Raw genomic sequence first — 18,125 nt, forward strand, 5'->3', positions numbered from 1 at the left:
AAGGCAACAAAATCAATAGATTCATTCCCAGAAAGAAAACAGAGTCTGCAGATCACTGATATCAAGAAAGAAGACATTAAAGGGATAATAATGGAATAGTAACAACTTTTAGCCTTTAAATGAAACACCTTAAACAACAAATTCCTGGAAAAATACAATTTACCAAAATTACCATGGAAGGAAAAATAGGAGTAACTCAGTATTTATAAAACAAAGTAATTTAGTATCTAAAACTGTCGCACAAAGAAATCTCAGGCCCAGAAAACTTCCCTTGTAAATTTCAACAAACCTTCAGGGAAGAGATAACACCACTTATATGTAAAGTCTTTCAGAAAATAGAAGAGAAGGGAACACTTTCCAACTTCTCTTATGGGACCAGCATAATCTAAATACTTGGCAAAGACATCTAAAAGAATGAAAATAATAGACTAATATCCTCATGAATATAGACACAAAACTCCTTAATAAAATATTAGCAAACTGAATTCAACAACATATAGAAAGGATAGTACACTATAACTAACTGTGTTTATCTTAAGACTGAATGGCTGATTTAATATTTGAAAATCCTATGAACAACAGAATTTTTAAAAATTAGGTAAACTCATGGAGAAATAAATATGTGTGAACAAACAAATTCTTTAAAAATGAAAATTAATAAGATGGGAATAACTCCAGCCGATATTAAAATGGTAATAAATTACTTTAATAATTAAAAAGCATTTTGCACTCTAATAAAGAAATAAGTGAAATGGGTAATTCAGAATAAACACAAATACACATGATAAAATACAATATTTATTGATAAAGGGGAGAATTGAATAAATAATGTTGAGAAATCTAGTCTGCCATCTGGATAAAGAAATAAAGTTGATGGCTTATCTTTTTCCTTACTTAAGATAAATTCCAGATGAAACATGAATTTAAGTATTTTAAAAAATAAAAGTCCTTGGTGGTCCAGTAGCTAAGACTTCACGTTCTCAATCCAGGGAGCCCCGGTCTGAACCCTGGTCATGGAAGTAGATCCTATATGCCACAACTAAAGATCTCACATGCCACAATGAAGATCGAAGATCCCGCATGCTTCAACTAAAGGCCCAGCACAGTCAAATAAATAAACAAATAAATATTTTCAAAAAAATTTATAAAAACAGCAGAAGAAAACTTGGAAATATATTTTGTAATTTCAGTGGTGGAGAAAACCTTTCTCAAAAAGACATAAACTTAGAAACTTGGAAGAATGATACGTTTAACAACCGAAAACTCAAAGACAGTAAAGATAGCATTAGGAAGTTAAAAGAAATAAGATAAATGGGAAAAAAATATTTGCAATAATATATGGCAGAAAGAGGACCAAGTTCCTTCATATATTAAGATCTCTTATAAATCAATTTAAAAAGATCAATGTTTCAACAGAAAAAAAAAATGTGGTATGGCCAAAAATAGGCAGTTCATAGAAATATAGATAAAACTACTTTCTAACATAAAAGAATCCTCAACTTCCTTCAAATTCTAGTGATGGAAATTAAAATAAAAATATTTTTCTTCATCTCACTGGCTAAGAAAGAGTTTCATAAAACACAATCTTGTTGAGGCTACATGAGAAAGGATTCATACTTATGGGAGCATAACCAGCTGTTGCCTGTTTAGAAGGCAATTCAGCAGCATCTATCATTAAAATTCACAAGACTTTTGTCCTAATATTTCCACTTGTGGAAATTTACATTCCAAATATGTTTGTATATTTATGCAAAGTCCTGTTGTTGTTGCCGTTATCAGACTCTTTGAGATCACACAGACTATAACCCACCAGGCTCCTTTGTCCATGGGATTTTCCAGGCAAGAATACTGGAGTGGGCTGCCATTTTCTTCTTCAGGAGATCTTCCCAACCCAGGGATTGAACCCCAGTTTCCTGCATTGGCAGGCAGGTTCTTTACCACTGAGCCACTAGGGAAGCCCATAGCTTTGCTTGTAGTGGAAAAGATTAAATGCCCATTAATATAGGGCTAGATAAATAGATTAGACTTGAAATGGAATATTTTGTAATATTAAAAAGACTGAAGTTAATCTTTCCATGATTATATAATAGTGTCTCCAAGGTATATCTTTGGGTAAAATAGCTTGAAACAAAGTATTTTATGATATGTGTACCCACTGTAAAATAATTTGTGATAAATATTTGCATTGATAAATATTATAAATATATAAAATATACATCTATGCATGAAAGACAATTTTATCCTTATATATTTACAGACTATTTCTCAAAGGGGGAAAAAAAACCATGAAAGTGTTGATTATCTCCTATGGAGATAATTCCGGAAAACTTAAGGTTTGGGATAGGAGAGAGATACTGACAGTAACTAATTTTTATGCTGTTTAAATATATGTTTACAATGTGCATATGATATTGAAAAATCCACCAGTTCAAAAAGTTAGTGAACTGAATCAATTGTTTCTAACATCCATGAAAAGAAGAAATAAAAAATAGGTCTTTGATATGATATGCTTTATGAAAAGAAAACCAATCACTTGGTCAACCTATGCTTTTTTTCAGTAATTTAGATTTTTCAGTTCTTACTACATACTAGGCCCAATACCAGGTACTTAAAGAACAACAATGACAATAATCAAAGATACCTGCCCTCAAAGAGCTTACAGTTCAGAGGAAGATGGCTATCCTCTGGCTCAGACTTAAAATGTCAAAGAAATTCAGTTCCTTCTGAGCCCGTCTCAAGAATGGACTCAGTTCAGCAATCCCCTGCCATAAACCTCATCAGGTCTCCTGGTAACTGTCAATACCTCCAAGAGAGCTGGTGTCCCCTCCACTAAATCTCTTGAAAGAGACTTCTTTCAAGAAGTGCTATTAGCTCTCATGGGTTCTGTCCATTATGCTTTAGAGAATAATTTAATTTCCTAGAGGCATTTCACCTTTTCCCACCTTCATTTCTTTGACTTCTCTCTTCCTTCTGCTTGGCGTATTCTTAAGCTTTTGTTCTTTTGTGACTGACTCCTACCCCAAGTCAAATATTGCAAGTGCTTCTCCAGGAAAGCTTCTCTGATCTCTGTCATATGAACTAGGTGAGTAACATGTCTTCCATGTCCCTCCAGCTCTTTCCACTTTACATTCAACCACTCACTTGTCAGGTACTCATATTAAAGTACTATGTAAATTCTGAAATGTTAAAATCGTACCCATGAAAATCTGAAATAGAGTAGGAACTCAGGATTGTTTGATAAATTCAACTACAGCTTCCCTGTTCTCCCCTGGCTTCTCCCAGGTTACAGGGAGAACTGAATTTTGTGATTGTTTTCCCTGCATGCCCCACCCTCACTGCACCACTTTCCCGAGTCTAAGACATCACACTCACTTGTCCAGTGACATCGCAGGGAAGGAAAACTTGCCCAGGCAGATGCAATAGATAGCACTCAGGGGGATCCTCTGCAACTGCACACAGCAGAGCATGATGAAGTCATATTTGCAAATTAAGAGAGTCTTCTCTGTGATCAGCAAAATCCTCTCCTTCTCATTGTTCCAGTGGTCTATCCTGTAAAAATCACCACAGAGAAGAAAAGTTGATGGCATAATCTTTCCAAATTAATCATCTTCACTGAAACATTTCTGCTAACACAAAAAATGATGAGGTTTATCACCTTGGAAGAAAGAGGAGTTGAAGAAAGTCATCCTCTCTCTCTCTCTCATTCTGGCCCCGTGACCAAGGAAGGAGGGAGGCAGAGGATCCCAGGAAAATGTTTTATGCCCGCAGAGCTCAGAGATGATTATCCTTGACAGGTTCCATCAGGGGAATAGCAAGACTGTATCACATTGGCAGTCAACTGATTCATGCTCCTCCGCATCTTCCCAGTTCTCTAGAAAACCTTCATGGAGCCCATCCTTCTCAAAGGACACGAAAAATATCCCTTAATTTCAGCTCAGTCTGGACAACTAAGCATTGATTTATGCTAATCTTCAAAGGTCAGATTGCTGAATGAAGATAAAATGGAGACTTGAATTTAGGTTCACTGACCCCCACCCAAGCTATTCTATCATATTGAGCTCATTTTATCATTTTCCTGTGGTGGAAATACAGTGAAATGAGTGAAATATGATTCTTTCCAGCCAAAGACAAAGCAGACACTAGGTAAGTGTACACTGAGTTGACTTGCTTCAGTTTTCAGAGTCTTTCAGGGTATGCAATGAAATATTCTGAGAGTTAAGAATCTATTCAACAGAGAGAACAGAGAGAGTGAAAGCAGTAGCTTATTTTTTAAAAAGTGAGCATAGTCTGAAATTCCTCTCACCCGCAGCATTTGCTATCTGTCTGCTAGAGCCTTTGTATATAGCACTGCGTGACTTATATTATAACTTTTTCAGTGCATATTTGTCTTCCTAAGAAACTGGAAAGGATGACTGGGCTTCCTTGGTGGCTCAGATGTTAAAGAATCTGCCTGAATTGCAAGAGATCCAGGTTCAATCCCTACGTCGGGAAGGTCCCCTGGAGAATAGAATGGCTACTCACTCCAATATTTTTGCTTGGAGAATTCCACAGACAGAGAAGCCTGGCAGGCTACAGGTCATGAGGTCACAAAGAGTCAGACACAACTGAGCGACTGACACTTTCATTTTACTTTCAAGAGACTGAAAAGAATGATTTGTGATTGATACATATCTGAATTCCCACTACAAATCATCAATCTAATGTAAAGATTAAGATTGGTCATCCTGTTCCCATCCATTCTCACACAAAACCTCAGTGCTATTCTTAAAATACAAAAGGAGTGATGTTACCTCCCTGTTGACTTTGTTAAATGGCACCCTTTCAATTTCAGGATCAAATCCAATGGTCTGGTGTCTGCCCAGCACCATCTTATGGTAGGCTGAGAAAACTCGATGTCCAAGTCATGTCTTGAATGCCTCATTCAAAGATTTCTTAAACTCTGATGTAGACTTGTATCCCCATTACATTTTTTCAAAGCATTCTGATCCATTATCATTTTCAGCTCTTACCAGCATTTGTAAGAAGGAATGATATATAAGAGGTTTAGTAACTGATACCATGTGAATCTTGACAAGTCAGAATGGACACCAAAGTACAGAGGCTAGGGCAATTCCAGTGATTATGGTCTAAGAATTATCCCTACATATGTGTGTGTGTGTGCGCGCACGTGCACACACACACACACTCCATGAGGGCAGAGACTGTACAGGGCTATTTACTCTGTTCCTGTCAAATAGCCTGCAATAAATAAATATCTGTTGTGATAACTGATTGCCAATTATAAGTCTTTTGGAGGCCTTTGGGTCGGCTGAGTGTGGGGGTGAAAACATCCAGCTCTACTAATGACAAACTTTGTAAGACTGGACATCGAGTCTGTCTGTAGCTCACATTTCTTGTCTGTGAAATGGAGACAGTACCATACTCATCTCATAAATTTGGGGAGAGGATTCATGGGCAAACTTCTCAATCAGTGGTTCATAAAGGAGCTGTTATTATTTTTGGCAGGGAAATGGCAACCCACTGCAGTATTCTCGCCTGGGGAATTTCATGGACAGAGGAACCTGGCAGGCTACAGTCCATGTGGTCACAAAGAGTTGGACACGCCTGGGCAGCTTAGACATGTAAGTGACTAGGTGACTTTGGGTAACCCAATATATGCCCTTCCTCAATATGGTTCAAAGACAGGGAAGACAAAGTTAGGAGTTAAATCAATGGGAGGAAGAAGAGAAGGATACATAAAGAAGAGAAAAGGGGAGGTGAAGGAGGTAGAAATATTGAGAAACAGACGTAGAAAGAAAGAACCATGAGGCTGTGGCCTTATTATCTTCTGGCTATTATGCAGGTACAAGGGTTAGCTTTGCATCTCCCCACCACCCTTGGAAGAAGGTCACACCTAAAGTCATTCAGCTGGAATATGGAGGTAGAGTTAGTGATGTAGAGTCAAGACATCCAGTTTAAATCTTGGTCCTATGGCTTCCATCCACTCCAACAATGTTGCAAGACTCTACTCCACCAAGAGAAGAGAGAATTCTCGATAATCTGTTTAACACTCTGGCTTAGACAGAAAAAGATGAGGATTCTGAAATGTTTTATCAGCTATCTACATAAATTTCTCTAAATAGATTGTATCTACTTAGCAGCAAGTTATAAGCTGTGCCTAATAAACCAGGCTTGTGTTTAGTCTAAAATATCCTCAGATTTTGGTTGAAGGTTTTACTGAAAATGTCAGCACTCCATAATGAGATTTATTTTAAAAGGTAAAGGATGGATTCAGGGGGAAAAAAAGAGAGTTCTTTTTAGGAACACAGAGTGCTCTGCTGTGACACAGACTCTGCATAATTTTCATGTTGGGAAAGTTGGAATCCAAGTAAACACACAGGCTTATAAATAGTTTGGGGCCACCATCTCTAGCTTCTGGGTGGTATATTTATTTATTTAGACTTCAATCACACCTTTTCTTCCCAAAGAACTCTTGGAGAAAACACTGAATTTTATATTCCTAGTATTAATGCAATTTAAGTTTGGTGGTAATGTTCAAAACAAATATAGGAATAAGAATATCAATAATGATTCTGTGCAATTTATGGAGGATCACAAAGCCCTTGAATACCAATGCTTTTGTTTAATCTTCCCAACAATCCTTTGGACTAGATGCTATTAGCTTCATTTTAAAGAAAAAAAACTAAGGTCCAAAGACCATTACAATTAATGACTTGCCCAATGCTTTACACAGAGCAACCAGTAGTTCAAGGACCTGAAATAAGTTTGGAGGCAGCAAATGCAGGCATAGTGTTAGCTTTCTCCCTGGGACCACGAACAGTCAAATAAAGGACTTTTCAGCGTGGGGTACAAGTGTGGTAAAAGCCACCTCTGGAAGGAGCTGCTGTGATGGTCTATACCCATCCTGGAATCATCACCTCTGTGAAACAGCATCCGTGACCATCCCGTCCAAACCTTGACCTCTTCCAGCATTCTCTATCTTAGGGGGAAATCCTCCTTAAAGACTCCAAGACTTAGGAGTCTTTTTTCTCTCATTTCTTCACCCCACATGCTAAGTCCTAAACATTCTACTCCTCAAATACCTCTCAAAACCACTCACTCCATCCTGACTTTCAACATTCTAATCCAGTCTTCCCACATCTCCTGCCTGGACCACTGCAGTTCCCTTCTCACTGGGCTTGGGCTATTAGCCCCCTGGACGTGGTTCATCTACACGTTTTAGTTCCTTCCCAGCCTCATCATGATACTGCAATGAGGCAGACCATTTTAAGAACAAATTTGGTCTTTGCCTCCCAACTCTGGCTTCAAATACTTCAATATCTCTCCATGGTTCTTAGGAGATGTGACCAAAAAAAAAAAAAAAAAAAAAATCACCTACCCTGAGGTTCTGCAGAGTTGGACCTTCCCTATTTCTTCAAGGTCATTTCAGGCCAAGTCTCTGCACTCCTTTCTCCAGGATCTTTTTTCAGTTTCACCATGCCTAGTCCTACTGAAGGGACTTTGCCTGTGTTATTCCCTCTGCCAGCCATGTTGCTCTTAACCTTCTTTGCCTACTTAACTCCTGCAGTGCTGAGCTCAATTACTCCTTACTCTGGCAAGCTTTCCCACCTCCATGACCACTTCTCCTGTTTCTAATACGTACTTTCATAAACTTCACATCTCTCCTTCACAGCACTTATCCCAGATGCAATTTTATAGTTATTTCTGTGATTATCTAATTAATGTCAGTCTCCTCTCCTATACTGTAAACGTCATAGAGTCAGGTCTTATCATTCTGTCTCCAAAGTAGTAGGTTTCCCCAAAATAGTTCTGGAATGAATGAGTGAAGAAGTAGCAATTCCTTGAGAGAGTAGCACTGAAACACATACATTACTCTGGGTAAAACAGATAGCCCCTGGGAATTTGCTGTATGACACAGGGAGCTCAACCGAGTGCCCTGTGACAACCTAGAGGGGCAGGAGGGGTGGGAGGTGGGAGGGATGTTCAACAGGGAGCAGACATGTGTATACCTATGTCTTATTCTTATTGATGTATAGCAGAACATACTATTATAAAGCAATTGTCCTCCAATAAAAAATTAAAACAATTTTGGAAAGATTTATCAGTTCTTGTGTTAAATTCAGTTAAATTGTGTTGAACAGTTTAACTGAACAAGAACAGTTCAGTTCTTGTGTTAAACAGTTCTTGTGTAGTACAATCTATATGCTTTGCCTCATGCTGCTTCAAGAATTTCATCCTTTGGTCCACACATCAAAATGCTCCCCCATAAAACAGTACATTTCTAAAAAATAGATAAACAAACCAGTAACACTGGGGAAATGTTCATACCGAAAGGATGAGGAAAAGCAGAATACAAAGCAGCACCTTCAGTGGACTTCCAATTTTGTAACAATGATAACAAAAAAATACGTAGATCAAAACGTGAACACTGATCATTTCTGAGTGGTAGGATTTCAAGTGACTTTCGTTTCCTCTCATGCTTTCATTGATGATGAAAATCACTTAGTCGAGTCCGACTCTTTGTGACCCCATGGACTGTAGCCCACCAGGCTCCTTTGTCCATGGAATTCTCCAGGCAAGAATACTGGAGTGGGTTGCCACTCCCTTCTCCCGAGGATCTTCCCAACCCAGGGATTGAACCTGGGTCCCCTGCATTGCAGGTGGACTTTTTACTGTCTCAGCCACCAGGGAGGCCCCATGCTTTCATTAATCAAAGTTTAATTTTTATGATAAATGCTCTACTCATATGATAAAAGAGATATATGCTGTTTTCACTGAAATATAGTTGATTTACAATTATGTTAGTTTCAAGTATACAGCAAAGTGATTCAGCCACACACACACACACATACACACACACACACACACATATTTTTACATTCTCCTCCATCATAAGTTACCACAAGATGTTGAGTGTAGTTCCCTGAGCTACACAGCAGGTCTCTATTGATTTTTCATTTTGTGTATAGTACTATGTGTATTTTAATCCCAAACTCTTGATTTATCCCCTTGCCACTATCCTCTTTTGTAACCATAAGTTTGTTTTTTATGTCTGTGACCCTATTTCTGTTTTGTAAGTAAGTTCATTTGTATCATTTTCTTTAGATTTCACATATAAGCAATATCATATGATATTGTCTTTTCTCTGACTTCACTTAGTGACATCTCTAGGTCTTATGACAATTTCTAGGTCCATCCATGTTGCTAGAAATGGCATTATTTCATTTGTGTGTATGTGTGGCTGAGTAATAGTGAGATATTTTAAAAAAAATAAGTAAAAAATCACCTATCCTTCAAGTTTTCATATTAAATTCTGTCTGTTTAATGGTGCCTTCGCCTCAGTTCCCTCACCCCTAGTAGATTGCATCTCTCGTGGTGCTAGTGATAAAGAACACACTTTTCAATGCAGGAGACATAAGAAATGAGGGTTCAGTCCCTGGGTTGGGAAGATCCCCTGGAGAAGGAAAAGGCAACCCACACCAGTATTTTTGCCTGGAGAATCCCATGGACAGAGGATCCTGGCGGACTACAGTCCATAGGGTCGCAAAAAGTCGCACACACGCTCTTTAAATACACACAAGCATTTAGCAGTGCCTCAGTTGTGGCCTCAGTCACAGCTTTCTGTACTTGTCTTTCCATTTTCCCCAAACTTGATGGGAGACCCTCTGGTGTAGAGACAGTGACTGAGCCCTCTGTGGGTTCCAAAGAGAGAGCTAAGTCTTAGCAAATGAGCAGAATGTGGAATAAAAAGCTAGAATCATTAGATTCATCCCCTCAGCGATGAGAGCTTGTCTCTGCTGGCAGTGGACTGGCCACATCCTCCCGTCACCGCTGTTGCTCGGCACTAACTGCATTTTTCTTCTGCTGGAGAAGGGGCCCAGACTTCATGAAAACCAAGATCCTAGTGGCTCAGGGAGATTTGCAGTTCCCTGGGACTACAACAGTTTGGCCAGCAGAGGGCAACAGCGAACAAGCAATGACAGGCAGGACCTATCTGCATAAGCTTCTAGGCCCCCCCCCCCCCACCCTGTTACTCCAACCATCCCAGATGCCTTGCCAGTGGCCCAGCCCTATGCCTAACAATACTCTCAGCAGCTCTTTTAGGGCTGTCGGGTCAATTTTTATTTGGAAAAGAGCTTTCTCCCTAAAATATTCTATTATTCCCTCAAACACATACAATATGCACACACACTTATACACACACATACACACACGTACCCCACTCATCAGAGACATCTTCCCAGATATTGAGTACAGTGATTGTACCTGATTTATAAATCAATCTTCTTTCCTGTGTCCTTCCAGCCTCTTAGCATAACCAGCCCTTGAAAGAGGAAGACAGCATCTTGGCTAGTCAGAAATCAGCAACTCAGAAGGAAAACACTAAATCATTCATTCCACACATATTCCCTAGCACCCACTGGGGTTCCAGGCCCTGAAGAGAATCCAATTTGGGTTTGCTATTCAAACACAAACAGATGAAAAATGCATGGCATTGAAGCAAAGCAATTTCCCTCCCCCTGAGTTAAGTGAAGTCTTATAAAACCTTTAGCTAAATAACCCACATGCAATTCTTTCAATCATTTGGTTACTCTCTCCCCAGGCCTCTCCAATTTGTTTAAAATAAGGGACCCTTCAAGTAAACACAGTATTCTAATAAAAACCCGAGGTCCACAAACCTTCTCTGTTCCCTTCCCCTGACTTGACTTCCTGTGGTTCATTTTTTCCCACTATCCCATGCAGCCAGTCATGAACCAGGCCCTGTGCTAAGCTACTTGGCATACTGAGAAAAGCATTCAGCTCTTAAAGAATACACAGTTCTCCACAATGTGGGGGGAATTGCCTAAGGAAGAGTTCATATGCTGTGAGGAGACGGGATGATGAGAAGACAAGGCCACAGACTCAGGTGCCTGGATTCTCAGCCCATTGTCCACAGGGATGAGGAGCAGGAACCCCAGGCATCTATTTGATGCCCTTAAAGAAGACTCTCTTATCAGCTTTTCATTCCCTGCTATTTAGTGAAAGTCTCAGTGTTGGAAAACCACACGTTGCAAGGTACGTATGATTCCCTGAAGGTGCACAAAAGGGTCTCAGGAATATTTAGTCATTTCTCCAATATCTCTTTAACATGTATCCACAATTTTTTTCCCCCCCTGAGTAAGAGAAGTCCTACCATGAAATGTCATATTGCTCCAACTGATTGCTTCCCTGGTGGCTCAGTGGTAAAGAATGCCTGCCAACGCAGGAGGCTCATGTTCAGTCTCTGGTTCGGGAAGATCCCCTGGAGGAGGAAATGGCAGCCCACTCCAGTATTCTTGCTTGGGAAAGCCGTGGACAGAGAAACCTGGCGGGCTATAGTCCATGGGGTCGCAAAAGAGTCAGACACAACTTAGCAACTAAAGAACAACCACCACCACCAGTTGATTGCCGAAAAAAAAAAAAACAAAAAACAATGGTCAATGATTTTCCTGGAAAACAAAGTCCTAAAGATGGGATCCATCATGTTTTATGAAACAGTGAGGAAGCCAACATGACCAAGGAATAGGGAACAAGGAGGAGAGTGGAAGGAGATTTAAGCAGAGGCCACATCATGCGCAGAAATGATCACAATTTCTTTGCAATTTGTGAATACTTCACATTTCACCAGGTTTCCCTAGTAGCTCAGCCAGTAAAGAATCTGCCTGCAATGCGGGAGACCTGGGTTCTATCTCTGGATCAGGAAGATCCCCTGGAGAAGAAAATGGCAACCCACTCCAGTATTCTTGCCTGGAGAACCCCCATGGACAGAGATGCCTGGTAAGCTACAGTCCATGGGGTCACTAAGAGTCAGACACGACTGATTGACGAACTCTTTCACATTTAAATGGTTTTTATCACCACTTTCCAGGTGGAGGAACCAAGCCCCTGCTTCTGCCACTTACTTTCCCTATCCCACAGGCAAATGTGCCCTTTCTAGCACAGGACAGTCAGGAAGAAGATATTTTAAAAGCCACACAAAAGAGGACTGGGCACACCCCATCCTTCTCTCTTTCCCACACAAGGACTGGATAGCTGTTGAACAGCTCCATCGTCCAGGGCACACCAGGCGCTAACAAGAGGCCCACCCCTGGGGGGCTTCTCTCCTCCCCTCCTCCCCCGAATTTACTTCAGGGGATTCACTTGATCCGAAGCCAAAGAAGCTGGCAGGAGAGGAGGCGGCAGAAAGAACAGAGGGACAAGATGCAACAGATGCTCACATCTTGCCTCCTCCATTGTTTTATTCTTTTAAACGGGAGAGACATTTGCTTACTGTATGTATTATTATAGCTACATCTCCTTGGGTGCAGGAGACACAGCCCACATCAGGCAAGTCCAGGAAGAAGAGATGTGTTATAAAAATACTCTGAGGAATCCCGCAGAAATTCAAGAACAGGAACCAAAGCACAGTTGGGCTTTAGGAAACCTGGAAAGTCACGGGGAATGAAATTTACTCTCTGGGGAGCTGCCTCACGATGTCTGTGCATCCTTCCACACATCTCATCTGTTTCCAGCTGACTGGTGTGCTCCTGCTCACTGTCAAGGCTTTTCTCCTTTTTAGTTCTCCCTTGCCTGTGACCTTTAATTCTACCCTAAGTCCTGACTATACATGAATTTTCAGATCTGCTCTCATAACTAACTGGCTTCTGTAGCCCTAGTTTTCCCAGTTCAGACTCTCAAGGTAGGGGGATCTTTAATGTAGATCTTTGGGTCCCACATCAGCTAACCAGTTCAGCTTCTATTTCTCCAATCAGCTCTGGCCAGGGGCTGAAGTTATGTAGGAGGAAATAGGAATTGCCAATGAGAAACATTTTATTCTTCTTTTCTAGAATTGTTTTAACTATTCTAATTCCTTTGTCTTTCCATAAAACCTTTAGAATAGTTTCATTTATATTTACAAAAATCTTGCTAAGATTGAAAGGAATTATGCTGAACTTGTATGTCACATTTGTGGAGAACTGACATCTTTACAATGCTGATCCTTAAATCTATAGATTTGGTATTTGTATCTTTGTTTCTTTTATCAGCATGTAGTAGCTTTCAGCATGTAAGTCCTATATATATTTTATTAGATTTATACTTAAATATTTTCCCTTTTTTTGAGTCATTATTAATGTTATTGTATTTTTATTTGTTTTTATTCTAGTATATAGAAATAAAATTGATTTTTAATTTTTATTGAAATAGTTTTTATATGTTGATTGTATATCTTACTAAAGTCATCTATTAGTTCTGGAAAATTTTTGGTAATTCTTTGGAATTTTCTTCATAGATTATTATTCCTTCTGCAGTTAGGGACAGTTTTTATTCCTTGCTGTTGGATCTGTATTCCTTTTATTTCCTGTCTTGCTTTATTATGCTGGCTAGAACTTCCAGAACTATGTTAAATGTTGGTAGTGAGAGTGGACATACCCGTTTTGTTCCCAGTCTTAGGGAGGAAACGTTCTCTCTTTCCAAAAAGAGTGATGTTAATTATAGGTTTTATGCAGACTTTCTTTATTAAATTGAAAAGATTTCCCTCTGTTATTTTTTTTTTACTATTTTTGTCATGAATGAATGTGCTGAATTTTGTCAAATGCTTTTTCTGCATCAATTGATCTGATCATATGATTTTTCTTCTTTAGCCTTTTAATATCATGGAGCACACTGATTAATTTTCTAATACTGAACCAACCTTGCATCCCTGGAATAACCCCACTTGATCATGGTATATACTTACATTTTTTTATATTGCTGATTTCTGTTTGCTAATGTTTTGTTAAGAATTTTTACATCTATATTCATGAGGGGTATTGGTCTGCAGTTTTATTTTTGTACTGTCTTTGTCTGAATTTAGTATCAGGTTAAAACTGGCATCTTAGAATGATCTGGAAAGTGTTTCTTTCTCTTCTATTTTCTGGAAAAGAAAAAAAAGTGAAAGTCACTCAGTCCTGTCTGACCCTTTGCAACCCCATAAACTATACAGTCCATGGAGTTCTTCAGGCCAGAATACTGGAGTGAGTAGCCTTTCCCTTCTCCAGGGGACCTTTCCAACCCAGGGATCAAACCCAGGTCTCCCAAATTGCAGGCGGATTCTTCACCAGCTAAGCCACCGGGGAAGCCCAAGAATACTGCAATGGGTAGCCTATCCCTTCTCCAGTGGATCTTCCTGATCCAGGAATTGAACTGGGGTCTCCTGCATTGCAGGTGGATTCTTTACCAACTGAGCTATGAGGGAAGCCCATTTTCTGGAAAAGATTATGTAAATTGGTGTTCAGTTCAGTTCAGTCGCTCAGTCATGTCCGACTCTTTGCAACCCCGTGAATCGCAACACGCCAGGCCTCCCTGTCCATCACCAACTCCTGGAGTTCACTCAAACTCACGTCCATCGAGTCAGTGATGCCATCCAGCCATATCATCCTCGGTCGTCCCCTTCTCCTCCTGCCCCCAATCCCTCCCAGCATCAGAGTCTTTTCCAATGAGTCAACTCATCGCATGAGGTGGCCAAAGTACTGGAGTTTCAGCTTTAGCATCATTCCTTTCAAAGAAATCCAAGGGACTCTCAAGAGTCTTCTCCAACACCACAGTTCAAAAGCATCAATTCTTCGGCACTCAGCTTTCTTCACAGACCAACTTTCACATCCATACATGACTACTGGAAAAACCATAGCCTTGACTAGATGGACCTTAGTCGGCAAAGTAATGTCTCTGCTTTTGAATATGCTATCTAGGTTGGTCATAACTTTTCTTCCAAGGAGTAAGTGTCTTTTAATTCCATGGCTGCAGTCACCATCTGCAGTGATTTTGGAGCCCCAAAAAATAAAGTCTGACACTGTTTCCACTGTTTCCCCATCTATACTGGCAGTCCCCTAAATAATCGAGACTAACTTTAAAAAGAGCCTCTTGATGAGGGTGAAAGAGGAGTATGAAAAAGCCGGCTTAAAACTCAACCTTCCAAAAAACAAAGATCATGGCATCTGGTCCCATCACTTCATGGCAAATAGATGGAAAAAAAGTGGGAAAAGTGGCAGATTTTATTTTCTTAAGCTCCCAAATCACTGTGGAGGCTGACTGTAGCCACAAAATTAAAAGACATTTGTTCCTTGAAAGAAAAGCTATGCAAAACCTAGACAGCATATTAAAAAGCAGCAACATCACTTTGCCAACAAATGTCTGTATAGTCAAAGCTATGGGTTTTTTTCTGTAGTTGTATAGAGATGTGAGAGTTGGACCATAAAGAAGGCTGAGCACCAAAGAACTGATGCTTTTGAATTCCAGTGGTGAAGACTCATGACAGTCCCTTGGATAGCAAGATCAAACCAGTCAATCCTAAAGGAAATCAACCCTGAATATCCACTGGAAGGACTGTTGCTGAAACTAAAGCTCCACCTGATGCGAAGAGGTGACTCATTGAAAAGGACCCTGAGGCTGGGAAAGATTGAGGGCAGGAACAGAAGGGGATGACAGAGGATGAGATGGTTGGATGGCATAACTGACTAAATGAACACGAATTTGATCAAATTCTTGGAGACAGTGAAGGACAGGGAAGCCTGGTGTGCTGCAGTCCATGGAGTTGCAAAGAGTTGGACTCAACTTAGTGACTGAACAGCAACAACAAGTTTAAGTTACTGGGCAATTGTTTCCAGAATCTATTGCCTTTCTAAAAATGTGAACATCTTCTGTGACATCTTTCAGTAAGACAGAAATGCTTATAAGCATTTGGTAAGCGTATTCTTAAATATGGTAAGCATATTCTAAAACAATAATATTAATAATGATGATGCCCTGATGTTATTTCCTTGGTATAAATTCTTCTGTCATGACTGATTTCAAGATAGCAAGGTGAGGTCACAGGAGCTGGGATTGGAAGAGATGCATACAGCTGGCCATCTTGAGTGGGAGAGCTGAGCACAAAGACTGCATCAGGGGATGAAGAGGAGCCAGTGGAAGGCAATGGGAAGCGACAAGGTGTTGGCAAACTGGGAGCGTATGCTCTAACTGAACACATTGAAATTCAGATTTAAAAAAAACTGAGCAGGGCGGAAATGGCTTATGGCTCTCTAATTTGTGACTCCAAAATGAAATACATGATCCAGACTCCGTAGTCTAGCCTTTGAAGTTGTTTTTTGTCTGGTTCCTTTCAAGCCTTTCTAGCTTGTTTTTCGTCCTCTGACTTGTTCACTGTAATCTGGCCACATTGAGCTGCTTATGGTTCCCTGAGCCTGCCTCAGTTATCGCACAGATGCCCCTCTTTCCTGGGATATTCTTTCCCATCCTATCTTTTTGGAAATTTTTCTTCCTCCCTTAATCCTGGTTATCCTCCTGACCTATGTCAACAATACAGACACAGTGAGTTCTGAGCTCCCACAAAATTATTTGCCAGATTGTGTGCCAGCAAGTACCATACTGTGCTGCGTTTCATTTACACATTCTCCTTCCCCGCAAGACTGAGAGTTTCTTGAAGATGGAAATTTTGTCTTACTTATTTTTTTTTTTTTCATCATTAGGGCAGAGTTTGGCTTATGTAAGGAGCTCAGTAAACACACAAATGTATATATACATGAGTCACTATTAATAATACTTATTATTATTATAAAAGCAAACTCTTGGGTCGAACATGCTGCTGCTGCTGCTGCTGCTAAGTCGCTTCAGTCATGTTCAACTCTGTGTGACCACATAGACAGCAACCCACCAGGCTCCCTTGTCCCTGGGATTCTCTAGGCAAGAACACTGGAGTGGGTTGCCATTTCCTTCTCCAATGCACGAAAGTGGAACATACTATATGGCAAAAAATTAGTGTAAGCATTGTATATATATTAAATGATTGAATTCTTAAATTAATATCCTTCTTTACATACCCACTTTATAAGTGGTAAAATTGAGGCTCAGAGGATGTAAAAGACTTACATACCAAGGTCACATCACTAGTAAGTGTTGGAGCTGGGCATTTAGCTGTATCAGACTTTATCCCACCTCTTGGCCTTTCTTGACTCCTAAATTCTTTAGCAGTCTTGGAAAAACAAAAACACTTGCAAGTATGTTTGTGACTGCAGTGACTAAATGCCCTCACTGTCCTGTAATTCAGGTTACTCAGGACCATTAGCTATCTGAATGATGCTACTGCCAGGGAGGAATTTAGAGAGAAAAGCAACATGTTTAATTAGGTGGTCGTTGATAACACTGACCCAGGATAAGTGGATTCTGGCAACAGAGGTGCTTTTGTTGCTGCCAGAGTCTTGCCACTGGTCATTAACATCTTGATAGATCTGAGGGCCTTTTCAGCCTGAGTGCTTTCACCCAAGGATGGAGGAAGTGTCATTGGGCTTTGAGCTGCTTGGAGGCCCAGGGTAATGGAGGCAGGACTCGATGGATGAACCCCACTAGTGTCAGCGAAGTTTCAAGCAGTAGATGTCTCTACCCAAATTAGATGCAAGTCAAGTCCACATTGGATTCTGAGCCCTACCACATGTCAGACATTGTACTAAGTACTGAGAGGTGGGCAGAGATGGGTTTGGACAAAGGTGAGCCCTGGCTTAAGCAGTGCTTTCCTCAAAATGAACTATATTATGTTGTAGAAGGTGAGCACAGAGAAGGAAGAGAAAATTATTCTCACTGAATCACTGTGGAAAGGTTTTATGGGCATAGTATCTCTGAAGGACAGGAAAGGTCTGAATGAACAGAAGGGAGAGAGAGCATACCAGATAGAGCAAAGTGGATGAGTACAATCATGAGGCCAGGGCATTGTGTCAGGAACTTTAGGGGATCAGCAGGCAGTTCCATTTGACTGATAGAATTTATTAAGGGGCATAATAATAAATAAAGCTGGAAGGGGAAATTCAGTCTGTGACATGTCCTAAGTGAGAGAGCAGAGCACACAGCACTGTATCAGGGGACGAAGAGGAGCTAGTGTAAGGTTCGTAGCCAGGGTAAGATCTTAAAGAGGCAACAGAAGGGCATGTAGGCAGCGAGAATCCACTGATGTCCTCAGAGCATGACAATGAATGTGACCTAGACTGATGCTTCCCAGAGGTGAATTACAGGAACCAACTGGGAACCCTGCGAAAATGCAGACTCAGGTTCCGCATGACTGGGGTGGCCCTGCATCTCAGCACTGCTAACAAACTCCTAAG

General features: G+C 40.3%; 1 protein-coding gene across 2 annotated transcripts in view; it reads right to left on the bottom strand.

Annotated features, from left to right (window-relative positions):
* TPRG1 (tumor protein p63 regulated 1) overlaps positions 1 to 18,125 on the bottom strand; it is a 162,388-nt gene that overhangs the window by 84,395 nt on the left and 59,868 nt on the right. For both annotated transcript variants that reach the window (XM_005675132.3, XM_018046685.1), the window contains one exon: positions 3,373 to 3,549. In XM_005675132.3, coding sequence (XP_005675189.1) covers positions 3,373 to 3,549 — 177 coding nt within the window. The remainder of the gene's footprint in view (positions 1 to 3,372; positions 3,550 to 18,125) is intronic.

Source organism: Capra hircus, chromosome 1, assembly GCF_001704415.2.
Source record: "Capra hircus breed San Clemente chromosome 1, ASM170441v1, whole genome shotgun sequence".
In the NCBI taxonomy this organism is placed as follows: domain Eukaryota; kingdom Metazoa; phylum Chordata; class Mammalia; order Artiodactyla; family Bovidae; genus Capra; species Capra hircus.